This window comes from Eretmochelys imbricata, chromosome 1 (genome assembly GCF_965152235.1).
Source record: "Eretmochelys imbricata isolate rEreImb1 chromosome 1, rEreImb1.hap1, whole genome shotgun sequence".
NCBI lineage: Eukaryota > Metazoa > Chordata > Testudines > Cheloniidae > Eretmochelys > Eretmochelys imbricata.
In genome coordinates, this window is record NC_135572.1 from 346,013,948 (window position 1) to 346,026,888 (window position 12,941).

Consider the following 12,941-nt stretch of genomic DNA (forward strand, 5'->3'; position numbering starts at 1 on the left):
AAGGAGTTCATTCACAAATTTCATTAACACATTGTTTTAAGGAGTGTCATCAGCACGGAAGCATGTCCTCTAGAATGGTGGCTGAAGCATGAAGGGGCATATGAATGTTTAGCATATCTGGCACGTATACACTTTGCAACGCCGACTACAGAAGTGCCATGCAAATGCCTGTTCTCCCTTTCAGGTGACATTTCTAATAAGAAGAGGGGAGCATTATCTCCTGTAAATGTAAACAAACTTGTTTGTTTTAGCGATTGGCCGAACAAGAAGTAGGACCGAGTGGACTTGTAGGCTCTGAAGTTTTACATTGTTTTGTTTTTGAGTGCAGTTATGTAACAACAACAAAATCTATATTTGTACGTTGCACTTTCATGACAAACAGATTGCACTACAGTACTTGTATGAGGTGAATTGAAAAATACTATTTCTTTTGTTTATCATTTTTACAGTGCAAATATTTGTAATAAAAAATAATATACACTTTGACTTCAATTACAACACAGAATACAATATATATGAAAATGTAGAAAAACATCCAAAATATTTAATAAATTTCAATTGATATTCTATTGTTTAACCATGCAATTAAAACTGCGATTAATCCGATTAATTTTTTTTAATCACAATTAATTTTTTGAGTTAATCATGAGAATTATGTGCAATTAATTAATAGCCCTAGTATTTATTTATTGGGAAGTATTAACTGGTTTACAAATCTGTGCCATGTAAATATCAGAAATAAAATAATTACTACAGTGAACTTTTGTTTAAAGAGATATTATATAGAAATATAGTCATGAGATCTCTGTTTAATGGCGTTACAACATCTAGGACATCTCTTGCAGTGATTTTATTAAACTGAGCAAAATCTAATAAGACATTTAGCAGACAAGGCATATTTATCAGATGTTGATATTTAAAAAATTGGAGGTGTGGGGTTTTTTTTGTTTGTTTTTTTTTTTTGCAGGTGAATAAACTATTAACTATTGAATAAAAGGTAACCAAATATCTAAATACCTATTTGCCCCCTATCTATTTTGTTGGGTACATAATTAATGTGTAATTTTTCCTTACTACCAACCTCCTCTTTTTTTTTAAATCATTCCTCTACAGGTGGAAGGACTGACATTTTCAGTGAATACAAAACTCTCTCAAATCGAAGTGCCAAACACCGTGCAAGCAGCAACTAGCATTAGCATGCAGTCAGAGAACAAAAACATTACATAGCTGTAGAGTTAAGATATTAGCAATGTCAAACATTACTAGGAAATATTATTTTTCACTGGTATTTCTAAGTAACTGTAGGAAACAATCCCAGGCTGGCAAGCAGCTGATAGGCCTCATTTCTACTTTCTTGGCCCTGCAAGCCCTTTTGAGCCCAGAACTCATAGTGAAGTCAATGGGAGTTCCATGAAGAAATGTTTGAAGGATCAGGCTCCCAGATTCTATTTTAAAGTTAATTTTTACTTGTGTGACTAATAAGCAATTAGGAACTTCCATAAAACATTTCCCACTTCCCACAATCTTGCTTTCTAATACAACCCTTAAAGAGATACTTACAATCTTCATCCAAGAATTTATATTGAATGTGCTTCTTGAAGAACTCCTGTATACATCTACAGATCTCATCGTTTTGCTTAGAGATATGCTCATAGTATTGAGTGTAGTCTCTCTGGGATATACCTGTTATGAATTCAATTAATTAATTAATTACATATGTACATTTTACAGCCTTTTTTTTTTTTTCTTTTTTTTTAAGTGTTACTGAGATGCCAAGAAGTTAGTGGGACAGGATTGAGTTATTAGAAAGATGCACATTGTGATCTATATTGAAAAATATCAATTTTAAATGTAACAAAATAACACTCCCAGCTGCTTACTCTTCAGCTTTACTTTCTAGTGTTTGAAGATTCCCCCCCCCCACCCATTACAAGACAGACACCCCTGGTGGTTTGTCACTTTCGTTATATGAGGACACTGTCTCAGTTTCCCACATTTTTAATAACTCCCTTTCTCATCAAAAGCCTAAAGCTGAGTTCCCACTGAATTACTAGCTTGACCTTCAGTGGTCCTCAAGCCAACCCTCTGACAGGCAAGCTACCTCAAGCTTAAAATCCCACTTAACTTGAGCCACAGATTTTTGTGTGTGGGCACAAGTTGGATTAGGGGCAACACTTGAGTTATACCTCTAGCTAACAGTGCTGTGAAAACAAGACCTATGTCAAAGCCTGTCAGGTCCAAAGAAGCTGAGCAAAACACCTTTTTTCAAACTCAATCATAAAAGATTAGGGTTGGAAGAGACCTCAGGAGGTTATCTAGTCCAATCCCCTGCTCAAAGCATCGGAGGGATTGAAACAGAGAAAAGGAGTCACTGCTGACTACTGCATCCTGCTGCAGAACACTCATTTTACTGTGCTGACAGAAGCCAGTGTGGCTCCTTACTTCTGTCTGTACATCCGGAGTCATTGAAGCTAAGTGGCACACAGCTCTAAAAGCAGTACTAACTGCTGCTGCACAAGACAAAATGGGAGCTCACTTAGCCCTCTTTCAAGGGTATATAACTTCCTGTATAGGAGCTCTTAAAATCATCATCATGGCAAAATCCCTAAAGGAAGAAGCTTTCTTGAAAATCAAGTGCCATTCCGATGGATTTCTACCTAGGCCCTTAATGTAATAAGGCTGGATGTTCAGTCTATGTCCATCACTGGCAATTTCATGGCGCTACCAAAGGTTTTGGTGACCACATGATCGTCAATCATGTCGCAGCATTCCTTGGTCTCTACACTTTGTAATTTATGGGTCTTCCATCCTAATATCATCTCCACACCAAGAAAGCCACCAAAACTGAATCAGCACTGATTGAGGTGGTTGCTGGGTTCAGCTATGAATGTCCTCATTTCTGGTCTTGTCCTGCCACTTAATATTGAGCAGCTGATGAAGACAAGAATCGAAAATGTCAGTCTGCCACTCTGAAGCCTTCCTCAGTGCTCAGCTTTCACTGCCATACAACAGAGTTAGCACAAGTGTGGTTCTCTAGCTGCAAGCTTTATAGCTAGCTTGACATTATGATGTTCCCACAGAGGCCTCTGAAGGCCCTGAAATATGGCACCAGCTGCTGCTGCTATTTGAGTGTCCAGATTCTTTGAGTATCTCCAGCGCTGTCTACAACACTGTGCAAATATTTTAAAATTGCCAGCTGCTCACATCCCATCTGGACAGGTTGCTACTGACCTGGCTGTAATCTGGAGCTGGAGGCTGCTCGATGTTAATGGCCAGGGACTTTATTTTTAAAAATAATTCTAGCTCTGAAATGGGGTGGGGCAAATTAGCCCCAGCTGCGGCCCATGTACGCAGCCAAACCTTTTCTATGTGGCTGTTTTATAGGTAACATCTTTACATAAGATGGGAAGGTCCTTTGTCATTTTACATTTTTTAAATAAATGGTGAAAGGTATATTTATTACATTTTTAAAATTAGAATTTAACAGCTAAGGGCCTGTAATACATCTAGAGGGAAATATAGGAGGGGGGGAAAAAAAAAGATTCTAACCAAAACCCTCAGATCACATCACACCTATGTTTTATTATATATTTAACCCTTTGGATACGTGCTAATCCTACAGTTAACAATGGAAGACTGACCAGCTCCTTTTACCACGGTGAGTAGGAAGGTTATGTGGCCACCTTGTGCCCCAATTGTTTTCTGGACATTGCAGCTACTTGGGACTCCTTGAAGAAGTCTCTACCCGCCCTGCCTACTTCTGCCAGGAACTTTTTCTCCCATGCTCTTTACTTGATGTAGTGCTGGGCAACCATCCAGGGTAGAGGAGGCTGGACACAGTGCAGAGAGGAGAGGAACTTAGCTCTGTATAGTGAAAGGAACAGTGGTCATGACTGCTCGTCAGGAGACAAGGCACAGTCTAGGAAAGCAGGAAGGCTCTCATTGATTAAAATTGATAGGCCCTCAGTAAAAAGCGTGAAAGGAAAAATGCCTTCATTTATAGTGCTCTCAGGTTAAATCCAAATATAGTCTCACAGTATCTTAAAATTGATCCAAAAGCAACTTTCATAACAATTTACTCCACTGGAATGAAATCCGAGGCGTTGTTTTGCTAATTCACTTCAATAGAGCGATCTCTTGTATCCAAAGCCTCACAAATGATAAACTGCCTTGCATTTGAGGCTCACAATTGCAGACTTTTTCTTTGTTTAGAAGACACTGGTTTAAATTGGCATCAATAGGATTATTCAAACCTGATACACTTAACGTATATCCTCAGTGACAGATGCTTTGACACTGGATACATAAACACGACCAACTGCACAAAACCCTGCTGGACACTGACAAATCAAGACATTCTATTATTACACATGAGTAACTTATGAAAAGAGAAAGCCATAACCTCCCACTACAGACATACGGATTACAACTGTTTGCTATTTTAAACTATATAGCAAACAATATCAGAGCTTGCAATTTAACATAAGAATATTGACTACTTTTTCACAGGCATGTTCTTAATCCACGTAAGTAAAGTGGGGAGCTTGTGAGCTTAGTTGAATTTTTAATTACCAATAGTACTGCAAAGCCTACTGCAGGCCCAATATCACACCAAAAGAAGGTGGCAACTCTGGGGATGCAGCCGTCTAATTGCAAGTGTGCACTTCTCTAACACAGGATGAAGTGTTACTCCTAATCTTGGTTGACAAACGTGTCCATTTTAAGGAAATGGGAATGCAGGCATGTAGCTGGAATTATTTGCAGAAATGCAACTGACATGCCAATTAAAAAAAACTTGGCAGGTTTGTTATGTTTTAAAATATAACATGATGAAATGTATATTTTTGTAAGACATAGTACACATACCCTGGGGTATTTGCAATTATTTGTATTGTGGACATGTGTTTGTCTAATCTGTTTTTAAAAACCAACAACAGAGATTCCACAACCTCCCTAATTTGTTCCCGTGCTTAACTACCCCTAGTTAGGAAGTTTTTCCTAATGTCTAACCTAACTCTCCCTTGCTGCAATTTAAGCCTATTATTTCTTGTCCTGTCCTCAGTGACTAAGGAGAACAATTTATCACCCTCCTCTTTATAACAGCCTTTTATGTACTTGAGAAGACTGAAGGAGGACATGATTGCAGCCTTCTTCTCCAGTCTAAACTAGTCCAATTTTCTTCTATCTTTCCTTGTAGGTCATGTTTTCTGCATCTTTCATCATATTTGTTGCTTTCCTCTGGACTTCAATTTGTCCACGTCGTTCCCAAAACGTGGTGATCTGAACACAGAACTCCAATTGAGGTCTTCTCAGCACTGAATAGAGTGGAAGAATTACTTCTAATGTCTTCCTTACAACACTGCTGCGAATACATCCCAGAATGATGTTTGCTTTTTTTCCCCAGGAGTATCATGTTGATGACTCTCATTTAATTTGTGATCCACTATAACCCCCAGATCCTTTTCTCCAGTATCCCTTCCTAGGCAGCCATTTCCCATTTTGCATTTGTGCAATTCATTATTCCTTCTTAAGTGCTGTACTTTGCATTTGTCCTTATTGAATTTTATCCTACTCATTTCAGACCATTTCTCCAGTTTATCAAGATCATTTTTAATTCTAATAAGATATTGAATAGAACCAGACTCAAAATAGATCCCTGAAACAAAAAAGGCATTTAACACTTCAGCCATTGCTACGTTTTCTGTTATTGTCTTTCTCTCCTCATTGAGTAGTGGTCCTACCCTGTCCTTGGCATTCCTCATGTATTTGTAAAATATTTTTTTTGTTCCCCTTTGTGTCCCTAGCTACTTAAATCTAGTTTTTCCTTGGTCTTTCTAATTTTGTCCCTACATGCTTTTTTTAAAATTTTATTTTATTTAATATATCTTCATCCTTTGTAATTTGACCTAGCTCTAGCTTCCATTTTTTGTATGACACTCTTGAGTTTCAGGTCATTGAAGATCTTCTGGTTAAGCCAGAGCGGTCTCTTGTCATAGCTTCTATCTTTCCTATGCATTGGGATAGTTTGCTCTTGTGACCTTGCTAACGTCTCTTTAAAAAAACTGCAAACTCTCCTGAATTTTTTTCCCTTAGACTTGCTTCCTATGGGATCTTACCTACCAATTCTCTGAGTTTCCTAAAGTCTGCCTTCTTGAACTCCATTGTCTTTATTCTGCTGTTTTCCCTCCTATCATCCCTTAGAACCATGAACTCTACCATTTCAGGATCACGTTCACCCAAGCTGTCTTCCACCTTCTAATTCTCAGCCAGTTCCTCCCGGTTTGTCAGAATCAAATCTAGGACAGCCTCTCCCCTACTTGCTTTCTCCACCTTCCGTAATCAAAAGTTGTCTTCTATGCATTCGAAGAACCTGTTGGATAATCTGTGCCTTGCTGTATTATTTTCCCAACAGAAGTCTAGGTAACAGAGTCCACCACTACCTCCAAGCTCTGTGCTTTGGATGATTTAGTTAGTTCTTAAAAAAAAAGCAGAGTCATCCACCTCTTTTTCCTGGTTAGGTGGCCCTACCATAACCCACCCTTGGGGTTTTTTTTACCCCTTTTATCCTTACCCAGAGATTTTCAACAGGTCTGCCTCTCACTTCTATCTTAAGATCTGTGCAAGTGTATACATCTTTGACAAAAAAGGCAACACACCTCCTCCCTTTTTTCTCCGCCTGTCCTTCCTGAACAAGCTGTATCCTTCTATACCGATATTCTAGTCCTGTGAATTATCACACCAAGTCTCTGTGATGCTAATCATGTCAGATTTGTGGTTATTCACTAGTATTTCTAGTTCTTCCTGTTTATTCCCCAAACGTCTTGCAGTGGTATGTAAACATCTAAGATGTTCATCAGATTTCCCATCTATATTCCTTCTTGTCTCTCCTTGTTCCCCCTAGATTCTGATCTCCAAGTAGGTTAGGTCAAATTCTAGATACATGTATTCTGGTCCCAAAAACATAAGCACTCATAAAGCAGCACTGTGTGACCAGCTGAACCTCACACAATAGCTTTTAACTACAGGATCATGGCCAGATTAGAGCCCTGAAAATGTGAGCCATACCCTTAATGACCACTCCAAAAAACCTAATTCTTTGTGGTGGGTTTCTGCACAGCCCATCCATAGATTTCAAGGATATATCCACCATCCTGCCGGGCATAAATATGTTGTCAGGCTGTTGGATTTAATACAGAACAGAATTTAACTCATCATGTTTAATATGACAGAAAAAAAATTGTAAACCCAAAGTTAAAACAAATATAGATGAAAGCAAGAAGGAATAACAATCCTAGGAAGATAGTGTTGTGATAGGGGAAGAAAGGTTTCCATGTTCTACTGTTTTTAAAGGAATAGGAGCAAACCTTAGATACCCCAGTGAATACTACGGAATCTTTAAGAAGATCCTCACCTATAAGTTTGTTTTCCTTCACAAAGCATCTGAATTCTGCCCCAGGAATTAATTCACACCATTTTCGAAGCACAAGCTATAGGAAAAAAATATACAACATATCAAATTTTGGCTTAAAAGAACTAATTCAATTTTTTTTTTTGTCAACACACACACACACATTTTGGTCCTAAGATAGTACCTGCTGTTAAGAAAAATATCACAGGATACTCTTAACAAAAAGGAAAACCCCTCACAATTGTAATGTGTGTAATTATCTTGGCAAATAAGCCAAATTTCTTTGAAATCTTATCTGTCACTTATTTCTTTACCTGTGAAAAATACCTGTAAAAACAAAATTGCATTTCTAATACACCATAATTTTGCCCATTGGATCTTCTCCCTATACTCCACTAGCATGGCACAGAACTCAAATATGAAAAGCAATAAACATTTAAAGACAAGCACGGCATTTCAAATATTTACTTGAACACTGTTTTAAGAATACAGGCACTGCCATGCGATTCAAAAGAATACATCAGTAACAATTTTAAAGACTCTGTTATTGTTCAAAAATAAGCCACTGTTAATGATTGTATAAGATCCGAACAGTCACCACAGTTAAATGCAAGATTTACTTACCTAGCTTCTCATTCAATACAATGGACTCTGAAGATACTTAAAGGGATCACTAATGCATTATGCCTAGGTCAGTGGTCCAAATCCAGTACATGCAGCATTAACCAAGTCATTCTGATTACTCTGTAGACTAGGCAAAAGGAGTTGGTTATGCTGTCCATTAAGAACAGGACAGAGGCAAGCCACCTCAATTGGCCTCCCTGCTGGCAGTCTCAGCAGTAAGGCTAAGGACTAAAATAGGCCATTTAGAGAATGAACAACTCTCTCGGCCATTCAAGTTTCCCCTCACTGGTCAAAGTGGACATGCTTTGGGAGAGTATTATGGAGAAGCTTGCAGGGCTACTGCTTGCAATGTATCTGGTGTGTGGATAAGCAGAGAGATACTTGTCAGTCTCCATAACTATTAGTCTGGCATTTTTATTTATTTATTTTTTACAAGCGCTAAAGTGTTTTATTGGTGTCACCCCAAGCATAAGTATCAGCCTTCTCAAGGGTAAGATATTTAAACTATCTAGAGCCAGGAGAGGAGTCTTACCTCATATTCCATGCAAGGATCAGGGGTATCATCAGTACAGTGAATAAATCTGGAAAAATAAATTACGTTGTCAAGATCTATTGAACATAGAACTGTTTTCACTCAGAGCAAGCATGACAAACTGGAACCATGCATCATAAAGGCATTCTTAAGCATTTCTAAGAGATTTTAACTCAAAGTAAAAACCAAGTACGGGTAAAATGCCACTGGCAAATGCCTCTGCCTTGGCACAGCCAGACAGTTACTCAAATACCAACAGAGATCACCTATCACCCATTTCTTTTACTGTATATTAAGGAAAAGCCTTGTTTGGGCATGAACTTCTTAGAGAAATTAACTTAAGACAGGTTAGAGGAAAGGGAGAAAATTATTTTAAAAAGGAGACACTATCCAGTTAGATATGAGTCAAAGTTAAACTGTATCAGAGCAACCTTCAACCAATAGAAAGGTTTCTACAATTACACACAACATTCTTGTCCAAACTATTGCTTCTTAACAATGGATATTTCCTCAGAAATGGTTGGATCATCAACACTGTAGCACTAAGAATCTCAAAGTGAAACTGACTTCCTTGGATTTCCATTGACCACGCTGAGAGAAATGCAAAAAAGATAAACAGTACAAAAAATGTGAAAAGTACTCTTAATGATTTAAGAATTTATTAGTAGCAGAGAAAAGCATTTGTTTATCATGTATGACTGTTATATTGATGGTGTCCCTTCAAAGTACTTCTTCATTGCCAAGATATTATTTGCTTGAGAAAACTACAGTTTGCCTTCCTCTTAAATTGTTATCCTGGCATAATTGCACTGACACAGAAATAGCACACACTTTGATGTTCTAGTTTCATTACATTGCCTGGAGCAAACAAGTACCTTTCTCTGGTAACTTCCTAAAGCAATGCACCCTTCAGTGAACCAAGTGATATCACCATGATTCTTACAGCAACAGTGGGTCTACTTTTCCTTTCCACCAATGAGGGAAGCAAAGTAGTTTAACTTGCCACTGCCTATACCAGAGCATGGCATCCCTCTGAGTCAACAATAATAAATAATGCATTTGGAAGAACAGATCTTAAGAGACTGAAACAAACAAAACCCAAAATATCCCTTCTCCCATGTTATTCACACACATTTGATATCTGTAGGCAGACACCAAAGATTTTTCTCTTGTGAGTTACAGTCTCTTACTCCTTCATTCAGTAGCCAGTAAGAATGGAAGCAGTTATTCCAATGCCAACTATTATGTATTCTCTAGATTTTCAGAGTAATTATGAACACTACAATAAATCCTGTAACTTTCAAAGGAATGATAACAAAAATATATCCTCTTTCTAGAAGTAGAGTTCCCAATCTCATTTGTACTTGAGCTGTTAGTAAAATGCCTACCATTTAGTGAACAGCTCAACTGTGAGGAAGAGCTGGTTAAAAGGGTCACAACTGAGTGCCCTCCCAAAAGAGACAAGATTTATCCAAATTCAGTACAGATTAAAGAAGTATAAGGAGGTTACTTACCTGTAACTGGAGGTTCTTCAAGATGTGTGGCCCCTATCTGTTTTCCAGTGAGGATTTACACACGTGTAACACGTGTCTAGAGTGGGAGAATTTAAAAGTAGTGTCTGTTGGTTCGCGCATGCACCCTGACTCATCTCATGGTTTCATCTGCGGTGACAAAGGGTGGGGCGGACCAACCACATCTGCAGTTCCTTCTCCACCGCAAATCAGCAGATCTACTGCAGTGGGGAAGGAGGGCAGGAAGTGGAACCCCTACGCAGACCTGATGAGGTTCTCTCCACCAGTGAAGGAATAAGATTACCTTTGGGGGAACTGTGAGCCTGACGCCCATGGTGTGATGAGTAGGCGAGTAAACTTTCTGGAACCTCCTCTGGAGGCAGCTAAGGGGAAGAAGAGCAAGGGCAGTGATGTATGTCCATGAGGCCATGTGATCCAGGAGTGAGAGGCAAGTCCTGGCCGGGATTGAAGGATTGTTGACTACATGAGTTATGAGCTCTTGCAGAGTCTGGAACCTGTCTTGTGGTAGGTAGGCTTGAGCCATGATTGAGTTGATGGTGGCCCCTATGAAGTCTAGGCATTGTGTAGGGTTTAAAGTTGACTCTTTGGTATTGATACCAAAGTACAGAAGAAAGGTGGTCCAGCAACATAGAGGTTGAGACCCGAGCTTTTCATCTGGAGCATGCCACCATGAGCCAGTCGTCGAGATATGAGAATACAAATACCCCTTATTGCCTGATGTGGGCTGTTATCACCATGGAGAAAACCCAGTGAGTATATGCTTTAATATGTACTACAGCACATGAGATACTGACTTCCCTCATCTTGCATACTATGATCAGTACTCCCTTCCACTGCATATCTGAATATTTGACATGAGGGTATCTGCAAGCTGCTCCTTTCTATGCCAGTTTGGTGCAGTCCTTGGGGACCTGGCAAGTATAGTCCTAAAATGGATAAAGTTTAAGTGCCCCTCTGGTGCCTTTGACAGAGACTAAGAGATGTTACTGCTCCTCTCCCTTTAAGGGAGGAATTAAAAACCTTGCATCCTACCTTCAGCACCCATAGGCTGCCTTGAATATAGGTACCAAGTTCAGCAAAATGCCCGATAGACAACGGAATGCAACTAGGACACAGTGTCAAAATGATCAGGAGTGTCCGCTGAGCCACACCTTGAACATTGCATGCAGTTCTTGTCGCCCCATATCAAAAGAGATGTATTAGAATTGGAAGAGGTACAGAGAAGGGCAACAAAAATGAGTAGCAGGATGGAACAGTTTCCATATGAGGAGAGATTAAGAAAATTGATGCTGTTCAGCTTGGAAAAGAGACAAGTAAGGTAAGGGGGGATAAAATAGAGGTCTATAAAATCATGAAAGGTGTGGAGAAAAGTGAATAAGGAAGTGTTGTTTACCCCTTCCCATAACACTCGAACCAGGGGTCACCTGATGAAATTAATAGGCAGCAGGTTTAAAGCAAACGAAAGGAAGTTCTACTTCACACAATGCACAGTCAACCTGTGGAACTCGTTGCCAGGGCATACTGTGAAGGTCAAAACTATAACTGGGTTAAAAAAATAATTAGCTAAGTCAATGGAGGATAGGTCCATCAAAGGCAACTAGTCAAGATGGTCAGTGATGCAACCTCATGCTCTGGGTGTACTGAGCCAGTGGTTCTTAACCGGCGTACAGGTACCCCTGGGGGAATGCAGACATCTTCCAGGGGTACATCAACTCATCTAGAGATTTGCCTAGTATTTCACCAGGCTACATAAAAAGCACTAACAAAGTCAGTACAAACTAAAATTTCCTACAGACAATGACTTGTTTATTCTGCTCTATATACTATAAACTGAAACGTAAGTACAATATTTATATTCCAAATGATTTATTTTATAATTATATGGTAAAAGTGAGAAGCTAACCAATTTTTCTGTAATAGTGTGCTGCGACACTTCTGTATTTGTGTCTGATTTTGTAAGCAAGTAGTTTTTAAGTGAGGTGAAACTTGGGGTATGCAAGACAAATCGGACTCCTAAAAGGGGTACAATAGTCTGGAAAGGTTGAGAGCCACTGTACTAGACCTCCTGAGGTCCCTTCCAACCCTGATATTCTACTAAGCCTCTAATTGCCAGAAGGCTGGATCACTTGATAATTTCCCTGTTCTGTTCATTTCCTCTGAAGCATCTGGCGTTGGCCACTAATGGAAGACAGAATACTGGGCTACATGGACCATTGGTCTGACCCTGTATGGCCATTCTTACATTCATAATGAAACACAACTGAGTCCAGTCAAAGCTAAAGCGGAAAAATGTTTTAAAAGAAATAATCTATGAATCCTTCTCTCTCCTGCTGGAAATTGTCATGGATGTTTCCCACAAGATAATGCACCGCTAGCCCTGAAGACCATCTTGAATGTATTCATTCTATTAAGTGTTAGCACTGCCTATTTTATACCAAACTTATTGTGGTACTGAGCGTTAACAGGCACAGCCAAAGCCATCCAGTTACTCGTCTGTGACAGAGGAGGCTTTCCTTGAACACTGGAAGCAAGAGGCTGAGCAGAGTTCCTTTAACCTAAACACTGGTAAGGTTTAAAAGTACTGAGAACAGCAGCAAATAATTTTCACACATGCAGAATTAAGAGATGCCAGGGATCTTATTTCTGAAACAGTGTCAGAACTTATGTTTCAGACACTAGCAGGGGCTGAAAGACCTAAACCCCACAGCTTACAGAGCATGGGTGAAATATCGTTGGTCTCCATTTTATTTATTGAAATCTTATTTACAGGTAAACAGGAGAAAGATCTCTTTTTGTATATTTCACAAGTATACGAATCCCCACTGGCACATACTTGCTAAAAGAC

The 12,941-nt window shown here is 39.1% G+C and overlaps 1 protein-coding gene across 1 annotated transcript in view; it reads right to left on the reverse strand.

Annotated features, from left to right (window-relative positions):
* The window catches only part of CDC123 (cell division cycle 123), a 74,225-nt gene that overhangs the window by 38,936 nt on the left and 22,348 nt on the right, over positions 1-12,941 (reverse strand). Inside the window, exons 7-9 of the mRNA XM_077836537.1 lie at positions 8,565-8,613; positions 7,412-7,487; positions 1,561-1,683 (exon numbers count right to left, since the gene is read on the reverse strand). Coding sequence (XP_077692663.1) covers positions 1,561-1,683; positions 7,412-7,487; positions 8,565-8,613 — 248 coding nt within the window. The remainder of the gene's footprint in view (positions 1-1,560; positions 1,684-7,411; positions 7,488-8,564; positions 8,614-12,941) is intronic.